This window comes from Ovis aries, chromosome 1, assembly GCF_016772045.2.
Source record: "Ovis aries strain OAR_USU_Benz2616 breed Rambouillet chromosome 1, ARS-UI_Ramb_v3.0, whole genome shotgun sequence".
In the NCBI taxonomy this organism is placed as follows: Eukaryota; Metazoa; Chordata; class Mammalia; order Artiodactyla; family Bovidae; genus Ovis; species Ovis aries.
This window is the reverse complement of record NC_056054.1, coordinates 125,055,011-125,067,026: the sequence shown is the minus strand read 5'-3', so window position 1 is coordinate 125,067,026 and position 12,016 is coordinate 125,055,011. Positions and strand designations below refer to the sequence as shown.

General features: G+C 43.2%; 1 protein-coding gene across 8 annotated transcripts in view; it reads right to left on the bottom strand.

Annotated features, from left to right (window-relative positions):
* TIAM1 (TIAM Rac1 associated GEF 1) overlaps window positions 1-12,016 on the bottom strand; it is a 461,928-nt gene that overhangs the window by 38,610 nt on the left and 411,302 nt on the right. For all 8 annotated transcript variants that reach the window (XM_060403824.1, XM_042229680.1, XM_042229684.1 and 5 more), the window contains 3 exons: window positions 4,918-5,097; window positions 3,440-3,508; window positions 3,035-3,160 (listed from right to left, as the gene is read on the bottom strand). In XM_060403824.1, the coding sequence (XP_060259807.1) occupies window positions 3,035-3,160; window positions 3,440-3,508; window positions 4,918-5,097 (375 nt within the window). The remainder of the gene's footprint in view (window positions 1-3,034; window positions 3,161-3,439; window positions 3,509-4,917; window positions 5,098-12,016) is intronic.

Genomic DNA, 12,016 nt, shown 5'->3' with positions numbered 1-12,016 from the left:
TGAAAGTGTATGTGCATTCTAAATGACTCCTGTTGCAGAGAGGGACTGTGAAGAGCTGACACACACAAAAATATATCGAAGGATAGTCTTCCTCTCACCCTACAAACCTATCAGGGGTACTAACATGACACCGCCGGATTTCCGCACCTGTTAGAAGACAGTCACAGAGTACCGGGGCCACACCTGAGCAGACAACTGAGCCCAAGGCAGCACAAGTGCGAAAGTTACTCAGCGGAGAAAGATCGAGAGACAGTCATTTCAAAACCCAGTGCTAGAAAATTAAATATTCATATACAAAAAAACTGACTCTGATTCACCCATCACACCAGATAAGAGACTAATATATAAGTCCCCAAGTCACAAAACTTCCCTAGGAGAAAACTTTATGACCTTGCTTTAGGCAAAGATTTCATAGATAAGACACCAAAAGAATGACCCAGAAAAGAAAAAATTTGAAAAACTGGATTTCATTGAAAAACAAAAATTTCTGGGGACATCCCTGGAGATCAAGTGGTTAAGAATCCAGGCTTCTACTGCAGGGGGGTGCGGATCTGATCCCTGATTAGGGAATTAAGAGCCTGCATGCCAGGCAGCATAGCCAAAAAAAAAATTTTTTTTAATAAAACTTCTGTGGGGAGGAATAAATTAGGAGCTTGAGATGAACATATATATACTACTACACATAAAATAATAGCCAACAAGGACCTACTACACAGCACAGGGAACTATACCCAATATATGGTAATAACCTATAAGGGAAAAGAATCTGAAAACAATTATATGTCTATGCTACGTCGCTTCAGTCATGTCTGACTCTGTGAGACCCCAGAGACGGCAGCCCACCAGGCTGCCCCATCCCTGGGATTCTCCAGGAAAGAACACTGGAGTGGGTTGCCATTTCCTTCTCCAATGCATGAAAGTGAAAAGTGAAAGTGAAGCCGCTAAGTCGTGTCCTACTCTTAGCAACCCCATGGACTGCAGCCTACCAGGCTCCTCCGTCCATGGGATTTTCCAGGCAAGAGTATTGGAGTGGGATGCCATTGCCTTCTCCTTATATGTCTATATATAAACTAAATCTGGAGAAGGAAATGACAACCTACTCCAGTATTCTTGCCTGGAGAATTCCATGGACACAGGAGCCTGGCAGTTTGCAGTCCATGGGGTTGCAGGAGTTGGACACGACTGAGCGATTTTCACTTATAAACTAAACCACTTTGTTATATACCTGAAACTAACATAACATAAATCAACTATACTCAATTTAAAAAAAGAAATCAACTTGAAAAAAAAATTCTGCTCTTTGAGAGATATTGTATGACAAAAGAAAATATTTACAAATCATATATATGGTAATAGACTTCTACACAAAATTTTCAAAGAACTCCAAAGATTCAATAATAAGATAACAGTCCAAGATAATAAATGGGTGAATGATCTGAACAGACATTTCACCAAAGAGGCTATAATGAAAGCAAATTAGCACAAAGAAAGATATTCATCATCATATCATCAGAGAAATTAAAATAAAGCCATAAAGAAGGGTCACCACATATCTGCTAAACTGGCTAAGTTTAAAAAGAGTGACCTGACCCTGCTGAAAGGAAGAGGAGGGACAGCTGGTGGAACTGCACACTGGCACAGTCATTCTGGAAAACAGTTCCGCAGCTTCTTAAAAAGTTAAACATACACTTTCCATACGATCCAACCACTCCATTCCGAAGTATTTATTCATGAGAAATAAAAGCATATATTCATGGCTCAGCTGGTAAAGAATCTGCCTGTAGTGCGGGAATCCTGGGTTTGAGCCCTGGGTTGGGAAGATCCCCTGGCAAAGGGAAAGGCTGCCCACTCCAGTATTCTGGCCTGGAGAATTCCATGGATCTCTTAATTTCATGGGTCTCTTAATACATTAATACTAAAACTTGCACACAAATGTTCACAACAACTTTACTTGTAATTACCAAAAGCTGGAAACAACCTAAATTCCCAAGAAAGGAGAAAGGATCACAAAGTATATCAATAGTACCGATACATCCACACAATGCAAGTACTACTCAGCAATTAAAGAGTATGAATTACGGGTATATGAAACAATATGGGTGGAACTCAATATAATTATGCAGTAAAAGAGGCCACATAAAAAAAATGTCTGGGCTATATGATTTCATTTATATAAAATTCCAGAATGCAAACTCATCTATGGTAACAGAAAGCAGACACAGTTGCCTGTGGCTGAGAGGCCAGAAGAAAAAGAGAGGAATCACAAAAGAACAGGAAAAACAACTAGGGGGTGATAATTATGCCCATTATCCTGATTGAGGTGACAGCTTCAGAGGTGTACACATGTCAGATTTCATCAAACTGTAAATTTTAAATATAAGCAGTGGTTGTATGTCAATTATACCTCCATTAACCTTTTTAAATGTCTGTGAGGGTGACACATAAGCCAAAACCACTGTGCATGAATCAATGAGCTTTGTTGGTTGGAAACACAACGCAGAAAATCTCTGCAAGGGGAAACCAACCAAGGAAGAGGAAGCCTGCTGTAAGCACCCTCACTGAGTGCTCTAGTCATAAATCCTCATTAAGGCTACAGGGACGCTGTGTGCTGGAAGACTGTCTTCCTCCTGGATAACGATAAGCAATTCTATTAACCAGTTCCCCAGAACAAGATAAATTAATTTGTTTATCGGAAAACCAAGACAGCTAGTCGAATTTTGCTAACAGCAAGTGTCGAAGGCCCCCACATAAACAGAACAAAAGGTAGGTGCATCTTCCTAAATAGAAGTCAGCAGATACTCCAGTTAAATGGAAATCAATGGCACTGGTTCTACCTTAGCCAGACCAGCAAGCACAGTCCATTCCCCTCTCCTACTCCCTTTAGGAACTGACCCCACTGGATATCCAATGAAGACCCAATACCACAGCAACAATGCCTCCTGTGATATGTTTTCAGGAGATTCAACTGGACCTACAGGATACCTCACTCCTGACATTAGGAGGCAGCTTGACACTATTTCAGGAAGAGACTTACCTTAAATTGATCAACTTTCTCAAGCTTTTCCAGATCAGGTACCAATCTCACTCCATCTTCCAGAGTTTTAAGGAATTCTACTTGAAACTCTACCATTTCGGTTAAATTTCCAAAGAGCACATCAAGCTGGAAAATGCAAAACAATGTCATCAACCGCCTGTTTCACTAGTGTGTGGATCCTTCATTTGCTTCTGATTTAAAAGTTTTTCTACCCATATGGTAATGCTCCCACCATCAGAAGGTGAGCCAACTCTTTCCTCTTGGAGTGCATGCCAAGAGCTCGCCAGGCAATAACTTGACCTATTTATTACAACTAAATGAATTCAAAATGCTCAGTATTGTGTGAGGTCCTCAATTCTTCCCCATCACCAGGTCAAGTTACAGTTCAGATGATAGCCACCGTACCTCATCCTGGGTGAGAAACGTTTCTTTTTGAAGAGGTTTTAGGTATCTCTCCATGAGACAGTTTAAGTCCTAAGGGTTAAAAGAATATCCGATTAGCACATCTGAAAGTCTATAAAGAATCTAAAAGAAAAAAAAAATTATGTCCCAAAGGCTAATATTTCAGTCTTTAGGTCACTGAGGTTCACTGAAGCAGAAGTGAGCCAACCTCTTCTGAAAATATTTCAGGCTTTGTAGCCATATGGTCTCTGTCACAACTATTTAATTCTGCTGCTGCAGCAGGAAAGCAGTATAAATGATACTGGGTTGGCCAAAAAAATGGCCATGAGATGTTACAGGAAAACCCAAATGAACTTTTTGCCCAATGCGTGTGGCTGTGTTTCGATAAAACTTTATTTGTAAAAGCAGAGAGCTGGATTTGGCCCAAGGGCCATACTTGCTAACCTCTGACTTAAAGACTAAGATAGATCATTAAAAATAGATCACACAGTTGAAACATAGACTCGACATAACTAAATTATACAGAGGAATATGTATAATTATACAGAGGCATATGTATATGATCATACAATGATCATAGATAGGTTAATTATATCATTATAGGAATATATTGCAGATTATATAGTGTTGAAATAACTTTCTAAGCCCCAGATGGAGCCTCTCTTGCCTGGGGTGCCATGTCAGTAAAGCAAAATTTAAATGATTTTTATGTCCCTGTCAATACACCACTTGACCAGAAATGTAGTATATATCTAGTCAACCAATATCCAAACGCCAAGCCAATTCTGGGTCTTTCCACCCCAACCAAGGTTGACTTTGTGGCCCTAGCCAATTAAATATTTTCTACTTTTCTCTTCCTTGTTCTTGATTCTTTGTTATAAAAGCTTCTTGCCTTCTGCCCCATCTTGCAATTCTACAAAAGAAGACTGTCCAATTCATGAATAAAGTTTCAAATAAAGTTTGTTTGTATCACTTACAAGCTGTCTTCTTTAATCATTTTTAAACAACCATTGTATATATATTATAAATTATATAGGAACACAAGATCTAGTTCCGAGAGTATAACTAAATGTCAGAACAAATTATAACACAAAAGAGACCTGATACCCTTCTGCCTCGACTCAAAGCAGATTGTGAAGATACCACTACTTAAATTTGTCAAAACTGAATTCAATTTTAGTATGAGCTCAACAGCCTATTCAGAAAGGTCAGAAGGTTCACTTAATATTCACCATTATCTCCTTTCAGAGTCAATCAATCAGCTATTTCCATCAATGAATTGCTGTAAGAATAGGCATGCCTCCCTAAAACACGGAAGGAAACTGTAACATTCAGAATCAAGGCCAGTTCCATAGGAGAGACAAGACACCCTTCATGGCCGTGGACTGGCTTTGTCATCAGCCGACATCCGTGTATAAACACCCAGCATGCATCCCTCAGTGACAACCGGAAGCACGCAGGAGGGAGGGCGGGAGACGCACCTTCACGTAGGTGCGCTCTGTCTCCAGGAGCTCGCAGATAACCTTGCGCAGCTTATCGGCGTCCGTGAGCTGTCTCATGGCGGCCAGCTGAGGCCCAGTGGAGTCCTGGGGGGACGGGCTCGGGTCAGAGGGCTTCATCTCGTGCAGACTGCGGCAGAACGCGGCCACCTGTTCCGTGCTCTTCAGAGCACAGTTGGAAAGGCAAGACAGACGAAGTCATTCCTCACCGGAGACACTTGCCTGACACCTGTCCTTCTGACGACGTTCAGCCTGGTTAACGAACTGCCACTCATGAATCACAGCACCCATTTCCCCAGATTGCTCCACACATCTGAGCATTCACTGAATGCTCCAAACAACCATAAGAACAACTCCTGGCATAGACTGAGTGATCATTGCCTATTAGGCACTGGTTTGATGCATTTAATCTGCTCATAAGTAAGGGCTGTGATCATACCTACTTAACAGTTGAAACAAGGGAAGTCCAGAGTAGTTAAGTAACTCATCTAAGAATGCACAGCTCAGACCTGAAACAGGCAGCATGGCTCAAAGTCTGTGTTCTTAACTACCCTGCAAGCTCACCAACCAGAGGAAGATACAGCCAAAGGCATTTCACCCAAAATACAAGGCTAATTCATTACCGGACTCTCAGTTCAGTGCGCTATACATATTTACGTTGCAAAGCTGGAAGATGATTTGATAAGCCTGGCGTCTCCCTGTCTCTATTAAAAACTGAGATGGAAGCAACTTTATACAGGCGCTTTACTGTCTGAGCCGCCAGGGAAGTCCAAGATAACCATAGATACTCGTATATATGTATCTTAAAGCTTCCATCTCTCCAGCTTCTCCAAGGCAGAAAGATTCCACGACCAACCCCACTACTGCTACCAGCACCCCTGCCTCCCCACTCCTCCAGCTTAAACTAAGGGGCATTGGGCCCTGAACAAGACCTCCACAGCTCAGTCCCCACCCAATTGTCCAGGATGGGTCAAGCAGAAGTTTGGGACTCTAGAATTCGAAAATTCCAAGTTTCCAAGTTAGGCAAAACAGTTCTTCAAAGCAAGGGCCGAAGACGGAGCACTGAAAACCCCAGGGCATCAGTAGCTCTCCACCTTGGCTGCTGGAGGAATCACTTGCGGAGCTCTTAAACCGCTCCCAATGCCCAGCACACCCTCCAGATCAATTCAGAGTCTCTGGGGACTTCTCTGGTGCTCCAGGGGTTAAGAATTTCGCCTGCCAAGGCAAGGGACACAGGTTTGTGCCCTGGTCTGGAAAGAGCCCACACTCCATGAGGTGACTAAGCCTGTGTGCTGCAACTACTAAATCCTGAATGCCCTGGAGTCCGTGCTCCACAACCAGACAAGCCACTGCAATGAGAGGGCCAAGCACCGCACCCAGAGAGTAGCCCCTGCTCATCGCAACTAGGGAAAGTCTGCGTGTAGCAGCGAAGACCAAGCGCAGCCAAAAATTTTGTTAAAAATCAGAATTTCTAGGATGGGATGTGCAAGTGTTTGTATCTTTTAAAGCTCTCCATGGTATTACTCTACAGGCTATTGTTTTGTAGCACAAAATCTATTGATAGTTTATTAACATTTGTTCAAAATGTACCACTCTAGAGATGTCTGATGCATATCTCTTTGAAACTGGTGGTTGCCTTCTTGGACTTCTCTTTCCTGCTTCTCTTGTCCAGTTTACCCCCAGGAAATACAAAGTATTTCCAATAGAGCAAATAAAGAATTACTTTTTCTATCACCCATCTACTCACTCCTAAGAGTGAACATTCTGAGAAGAACATGCTTCCAAAAACGACCATGGGTACACAGAGCTGAAAGTCATGGTTGGCATTTTGTGGAGAGCACAGGAGCCAAACCAAGTGTATCCCATGGAGGCAACATCACTCATTATCAGAGAAATGCAAATTAAAACCACAATGAGGTACCATCTCACGCCGGTCAGAATGGCTGCTATCCAAAAGTCTACAAACAATAAATGCTGGAGAGAATGCGGAGAAAATGGAACCCTCTTACACTGTTGGTGGGAATGCAAACTAGTTCAGCCACTATGGAGAACAGTGTAGAGATTCCTTAAAAAACTGGAACTAGAACTGCCTTATGACCCAGCAATCCCACTGCTGGGCATACACACTGAGGAAACCAGAACTGAAAGAGACACGTGTACCACAGTGTTCATCGCAGCACTGTTTATAATAGTGAGGACATGGAAGCAACCTAGATGCCCATCAGCAGACGAATGGATAAGAAAGCTGTGGCACATACAACACAATTGTTAAACACAGAGAAAGGCTACAGCAGCTAACATTAACCTGCCTTCCCCTCATTAGCATCCTGCCTTTGCCTCGTTAGCATACTGCCTTCCACTTATTAGCACAGCCCAACGGGAAGGAAGCCCGAAATAAAGACAGGACAAGGACATGGGAAATCGGAACCTAACAAGGATGCATTAGTAGCAATGTCGTGACAGGAAAGGGCAGAGCCAGGACCCAACTCCACATGATTATTGATCCAAATCTCTTAAGGTTACACAGCTTATTTATTGATAGCACAAACTCTGGTCCTACATGCCAGGATGTATCAGTCACCTGTCAAGGGCACTATTAAATGCTTCCTATGGAATCAATGTTTCCAACACTGAATATGCCCCAAAGCATTCTCCCTTTGGTGACTGATGAAAAGCTCATCAAAATGGGCTGAACTCTATGACATGTGAATTATAGTCTAATAAGGCTGTTAAAAAAAGAAAGACTACTAATTTTTCATCAAAGCCTGTTTCAGTAGAAATAAAGTTTTATCTAGTTATGTTAGGATTTTATAAACTCAATGTCATCATTAAATGTTAACCGTAAAATATGGATTTGTCTTAATAATTAAAAAGGAATGAGTAAATCCATTTTGACAAAAATGTCCACATCTTTGAGATAATCTTATGGTAACTGTAATAGGCAATTATAATAGGCATTATAACACAGACATTATGGAAGGCGGGAGGGTGAGCCTCACTAAAATGAAAATTCCATGGAAAGAGAATGATCACAGCTGACAGTTTAAGTACCATGCCCTCCAGCTGATCCCAAACTCTCCTGTGTCACTTTGATTTGTCACTCGCCAACACAACAAATGTATAACTGGCACCTTCGCTTACACAATGCTTTTCTAACTGTCCCAGCTCTAACTGCAGCTGCCTGCCATTTACATGCAAATTAATATCCTAGCTATTATTCATGATATGTAAATCCATCACCGTATTCCCATCAGAGACATGGTAGACCTTTCTGCAGTTTAATCATTTAGACAAGTCGTCATGCAAAATCCAATGTCCTCATCAATTACACCAAGGATGCCCCAGGGCTTAAGATGCCCCATGCCAAGTTATAACCTGGGGACTCTGACACACATCAAAAACAGGACACTTCCCTTGGTACCCCCAATTCATACCATGCAGACTTGCCATTCTTAGCAATATTTGGTTATAATAACGAAAAGCATGACATGGAGTTTCTGGGTTTTCATTCCCTCCGCTTCTTCATAAATACTCAGAGGTTTTCATTTTTAGGAATGCGAGTTTAAAGGAGGGTCGGTCATCCAGGTGATGACTGCTTTTCAGAGAGCAGAACAGCATACTTTGTCCTCACATCTGAGTTCTGTGGGGGCCCAGGTTGCTTGAATTCCTTTCTCTGCTGCTAGGAGATGGGTCAGCTTGCTCATACCAATATGGGAACTGAGAAGATGAGAGTAGAAGTGATGAGCCTGCTGCGGCTTTGCTGGTTGACGGTAGAGCTGACCGAACCCCAGGCTCCCTGGGTCCCAGGCCTGCAGACCCACTGTCAGCAGATCATCGGAAGACACACGTCTCACCATTTAGACCTTCTGTAACCTGTACCCTTGTCTCTCTTCACTTCCATCTCCCTTCTCAGTCCCATGGTCCACACTCTCCTGATAATCTTCTTTTCATGAAAAATTGACTTTTTTTGTGTGTGAAGTTGCTCAGTCATGTCTGACTCTTTGCGATCCCATGGACTATAGCCTACCAGGCTCCTCTGTCCATGGAATTTTCCAGGCAAGAGTACTGGAGTGGGTTGCCATTTCCTTCTCCAGGGGAATCTTCCTGACCCATGGATCGAACCCAGGTCTCCCACATTGCAGGCAGACAATTTACCATCTGAGCCACCAGGGAATTACATTGTGTTAGTTTCAGGTATACAGCAACTGATTTAATTATACATATATATGTGCGTGCATGCATGCTAAGTCGCTTCAGTCGAGTCTGACTCTTTGCAACCCTATGGACTGTAGCCCGCCAGGCTCCTCTGTCCGTGGGATTCTCCAGGCAAGAATACTGGAGTGGGCTGCCATACCCTCCTTCAGGGGGTCTTCCCAACCCAGGGATCGAACCTGCTTCTTGTGCGGCTCCTGCATTGCAGGCAGATTCTTTACCGCTGAGCCACCTGGGAATCCCATAGTTCCCTGGGCTATACAATAAATTCTTGCTGTTTATTTTATATTAAAAAAAAGATAGAGTGTGAGTAGAGGTCCTGACTTGGCCTATGTCAAGTTCACCACCTCTAAGGCTTGGTACCCTGAGTTTTAATCAAGCCCATTGGGGAAGCTCTGGTCATGTAGGCCAGGGCTTTGGTGCTCTACACCTAGCCATCTCCTACCAACATCACCTCAAACAGCCAGCTTCCTCACCTTCCTCCTGACACACCCCTCCTGAGCCAGATCCTGGGTTATAATAGGAAAGGAAATACCTTTAGCATCCCAGAAGACACCTCCAAATTTCCTTGAGTTCTCTTCTGAGAGTTCAGAGCCTTAGGCGTCCCTTCCTTATAAGACACTTTCTTTCTATGCTAAGACAGATTTATCCACTGGAGCCTCTGAAGTTGACTGCAGGGGGGAACGGGGACAGTTTCTCCACTGGCAACCCTATTCTCTGATTCAAGGTATAAACTCTCAGGTTTCTCACAAGGAAATGGGTCAACATAGCCATACGACTCCAGGTTATCTAACTAAATAATAAGTTTAATAAAATAAACTTAAATAAGAACACATAGACTAACCAGCTATATTGTACATATGGGCTTCCCAGGTGGCAGTAGTGAGATATTGCCAAGCGGTGTTATTTATAATGCTCTTAGTGAAATTTTTGCTTGGAAACAATTATTTTCAAAGGATGTCATCAAGTTTGAGAACTCTGTTTCACTAAAATATTACCCACTCTCCAAAAAAGCCTTAGAAGGAAGTATGAAATGCAGGTTGTCTATGAAAGTGAAAGTTGCTCAGTCATGTCCGACTCTTTGCAACCCCATGGACTATACAGTCTATGGAATTCTCCAGGCCAAAATACTGGAATGGGTAACCTTTCCCTTCTCCAGGGGATCTCCCCAACCCAGGGATCGAACTCAGGTCTCCCACATTGAAGGTGGATTCTTTACCAGCTGTGCCACCAGGAAAGCCCAAGAATACTGGAGTGGGTAGCGTATCCCTTCCCTTCTCCAGTGGATCTTCCCAACCCAGGAATCAAACCGGGTTCTCCCCTATTGCAGGTCGTCTTTAGAATACCTCTAATCTAGGGATTTCTTTGGAAGGAATGATGCTAAAGCTGAAACTCCGGTACTTTGGCCACCTCATGCGAAGAGTTGACTCACTGGAAAAGACTCTGATGCTGGGAGGGATTGGGGGCAGGAGGAGAAGGGGACAACCTAGGATGAGATGGCTGGATGGCATCACTGACTCGATGGACGTGAGTCTGAGTGAACTCCAGGAGATGGTGATGGACAGGGAGGCCTGGCGTGCTGCGATTCATGGGGTCGCAAAGAGTTGGACATGACTAAGCAACTGAACTGAACTGAATCTAGGGATTTTCCACATGGTGGCCAAGCTCTTAAGTCTCCCTGTCCCCACACTGGGGTCAAACTTCTTTGCATCAAACTCTGATAGGACCTTCTCCAGAAGGTAGCTCAGCCAGGACACAGGAGGCAGGAGTCGGATGCGGTGCTTTCCCTGCTCCACTGCTAAGCGCTACGTGGCATCCTGATCATTTATATATCAAGCTCTACAGCCCAGAAAGAGAGCTGCCAGGTGAGGTCCTCAACACACCCCTAAAGTCCAAGTTTCCCAGAACTGGTACAAGTAGTGAAAGAATTGCTGGAAAGGAGAAGACAGACACGGTTTCTCTGAATCCAAACCTGTCTCCCCTGCTTGAGGACTGCCACCTGAGAAACGGAAAGCTCTTCTGGGCATTTCCAAGCTGCCCGTTTAAACCTGTTAAAGGGTGGCAGAGCCATCCCCACTGTCAGGACGAAGAATTATCCACCCAAGGTACGAAGATGAACAGGACAGTGGCAGGAAGAAACGGGCTACTTTCCTGAGGTCTGCTTGAAGTGCAGTGTTTATAATATCTCTTTCTTCCTGTGGGAGATGAAAAGAAAGTACAAAAAGAGGGGGTAGGCTTTTAAGTGCACACTATCAACTTGGGCTACCCAGCTGTTAAAGCTCTTCCTGTTATGCAACCACTGAAGGCAATTTCTATCTCAGGATGAGTTCAGAGTTCTAAAACTGTCCTTTGAGTCCGCCTGATTTAACACTCCCCACAGGTTTAAAAGGGGCCAGGGTGGCCTAAAATCTTGCAGCCTTATTTAAGCTTTCGTGACAAACAAACACCAAAGTAACATACTCCATCATTTCAGAGACCATCATATACAATGAGAGTCCCTCGAGTTCTCTGTTACCTCTTCCGTCTCCTTTTGAACAAACTCTGAAGAAGAAAAATTCAAGAAGGTGAAGGCTTATTTGAGTAAAGCAGCTGTACTCACTGTCCAAGTTCACATTTCAGTACATGACACAAAATCTAACAGTCAGTAGGCTCTGATATGAATAGTAAACTATTACCATGCTTGATCTGATTTTAAGTTATTCCTCCCCATTAACGCACCAAAAATATTTATTAAAGAGGTAAGGAAGGGTGGGATAAATTGGGAGACTGGGATTGGCATGTATATACTACTATGCATAAAACAGATAACTAATGAGAACCTACTATATTACACAGGAAACTCTACTCTGTGCTGTCTTGACCTAAATGG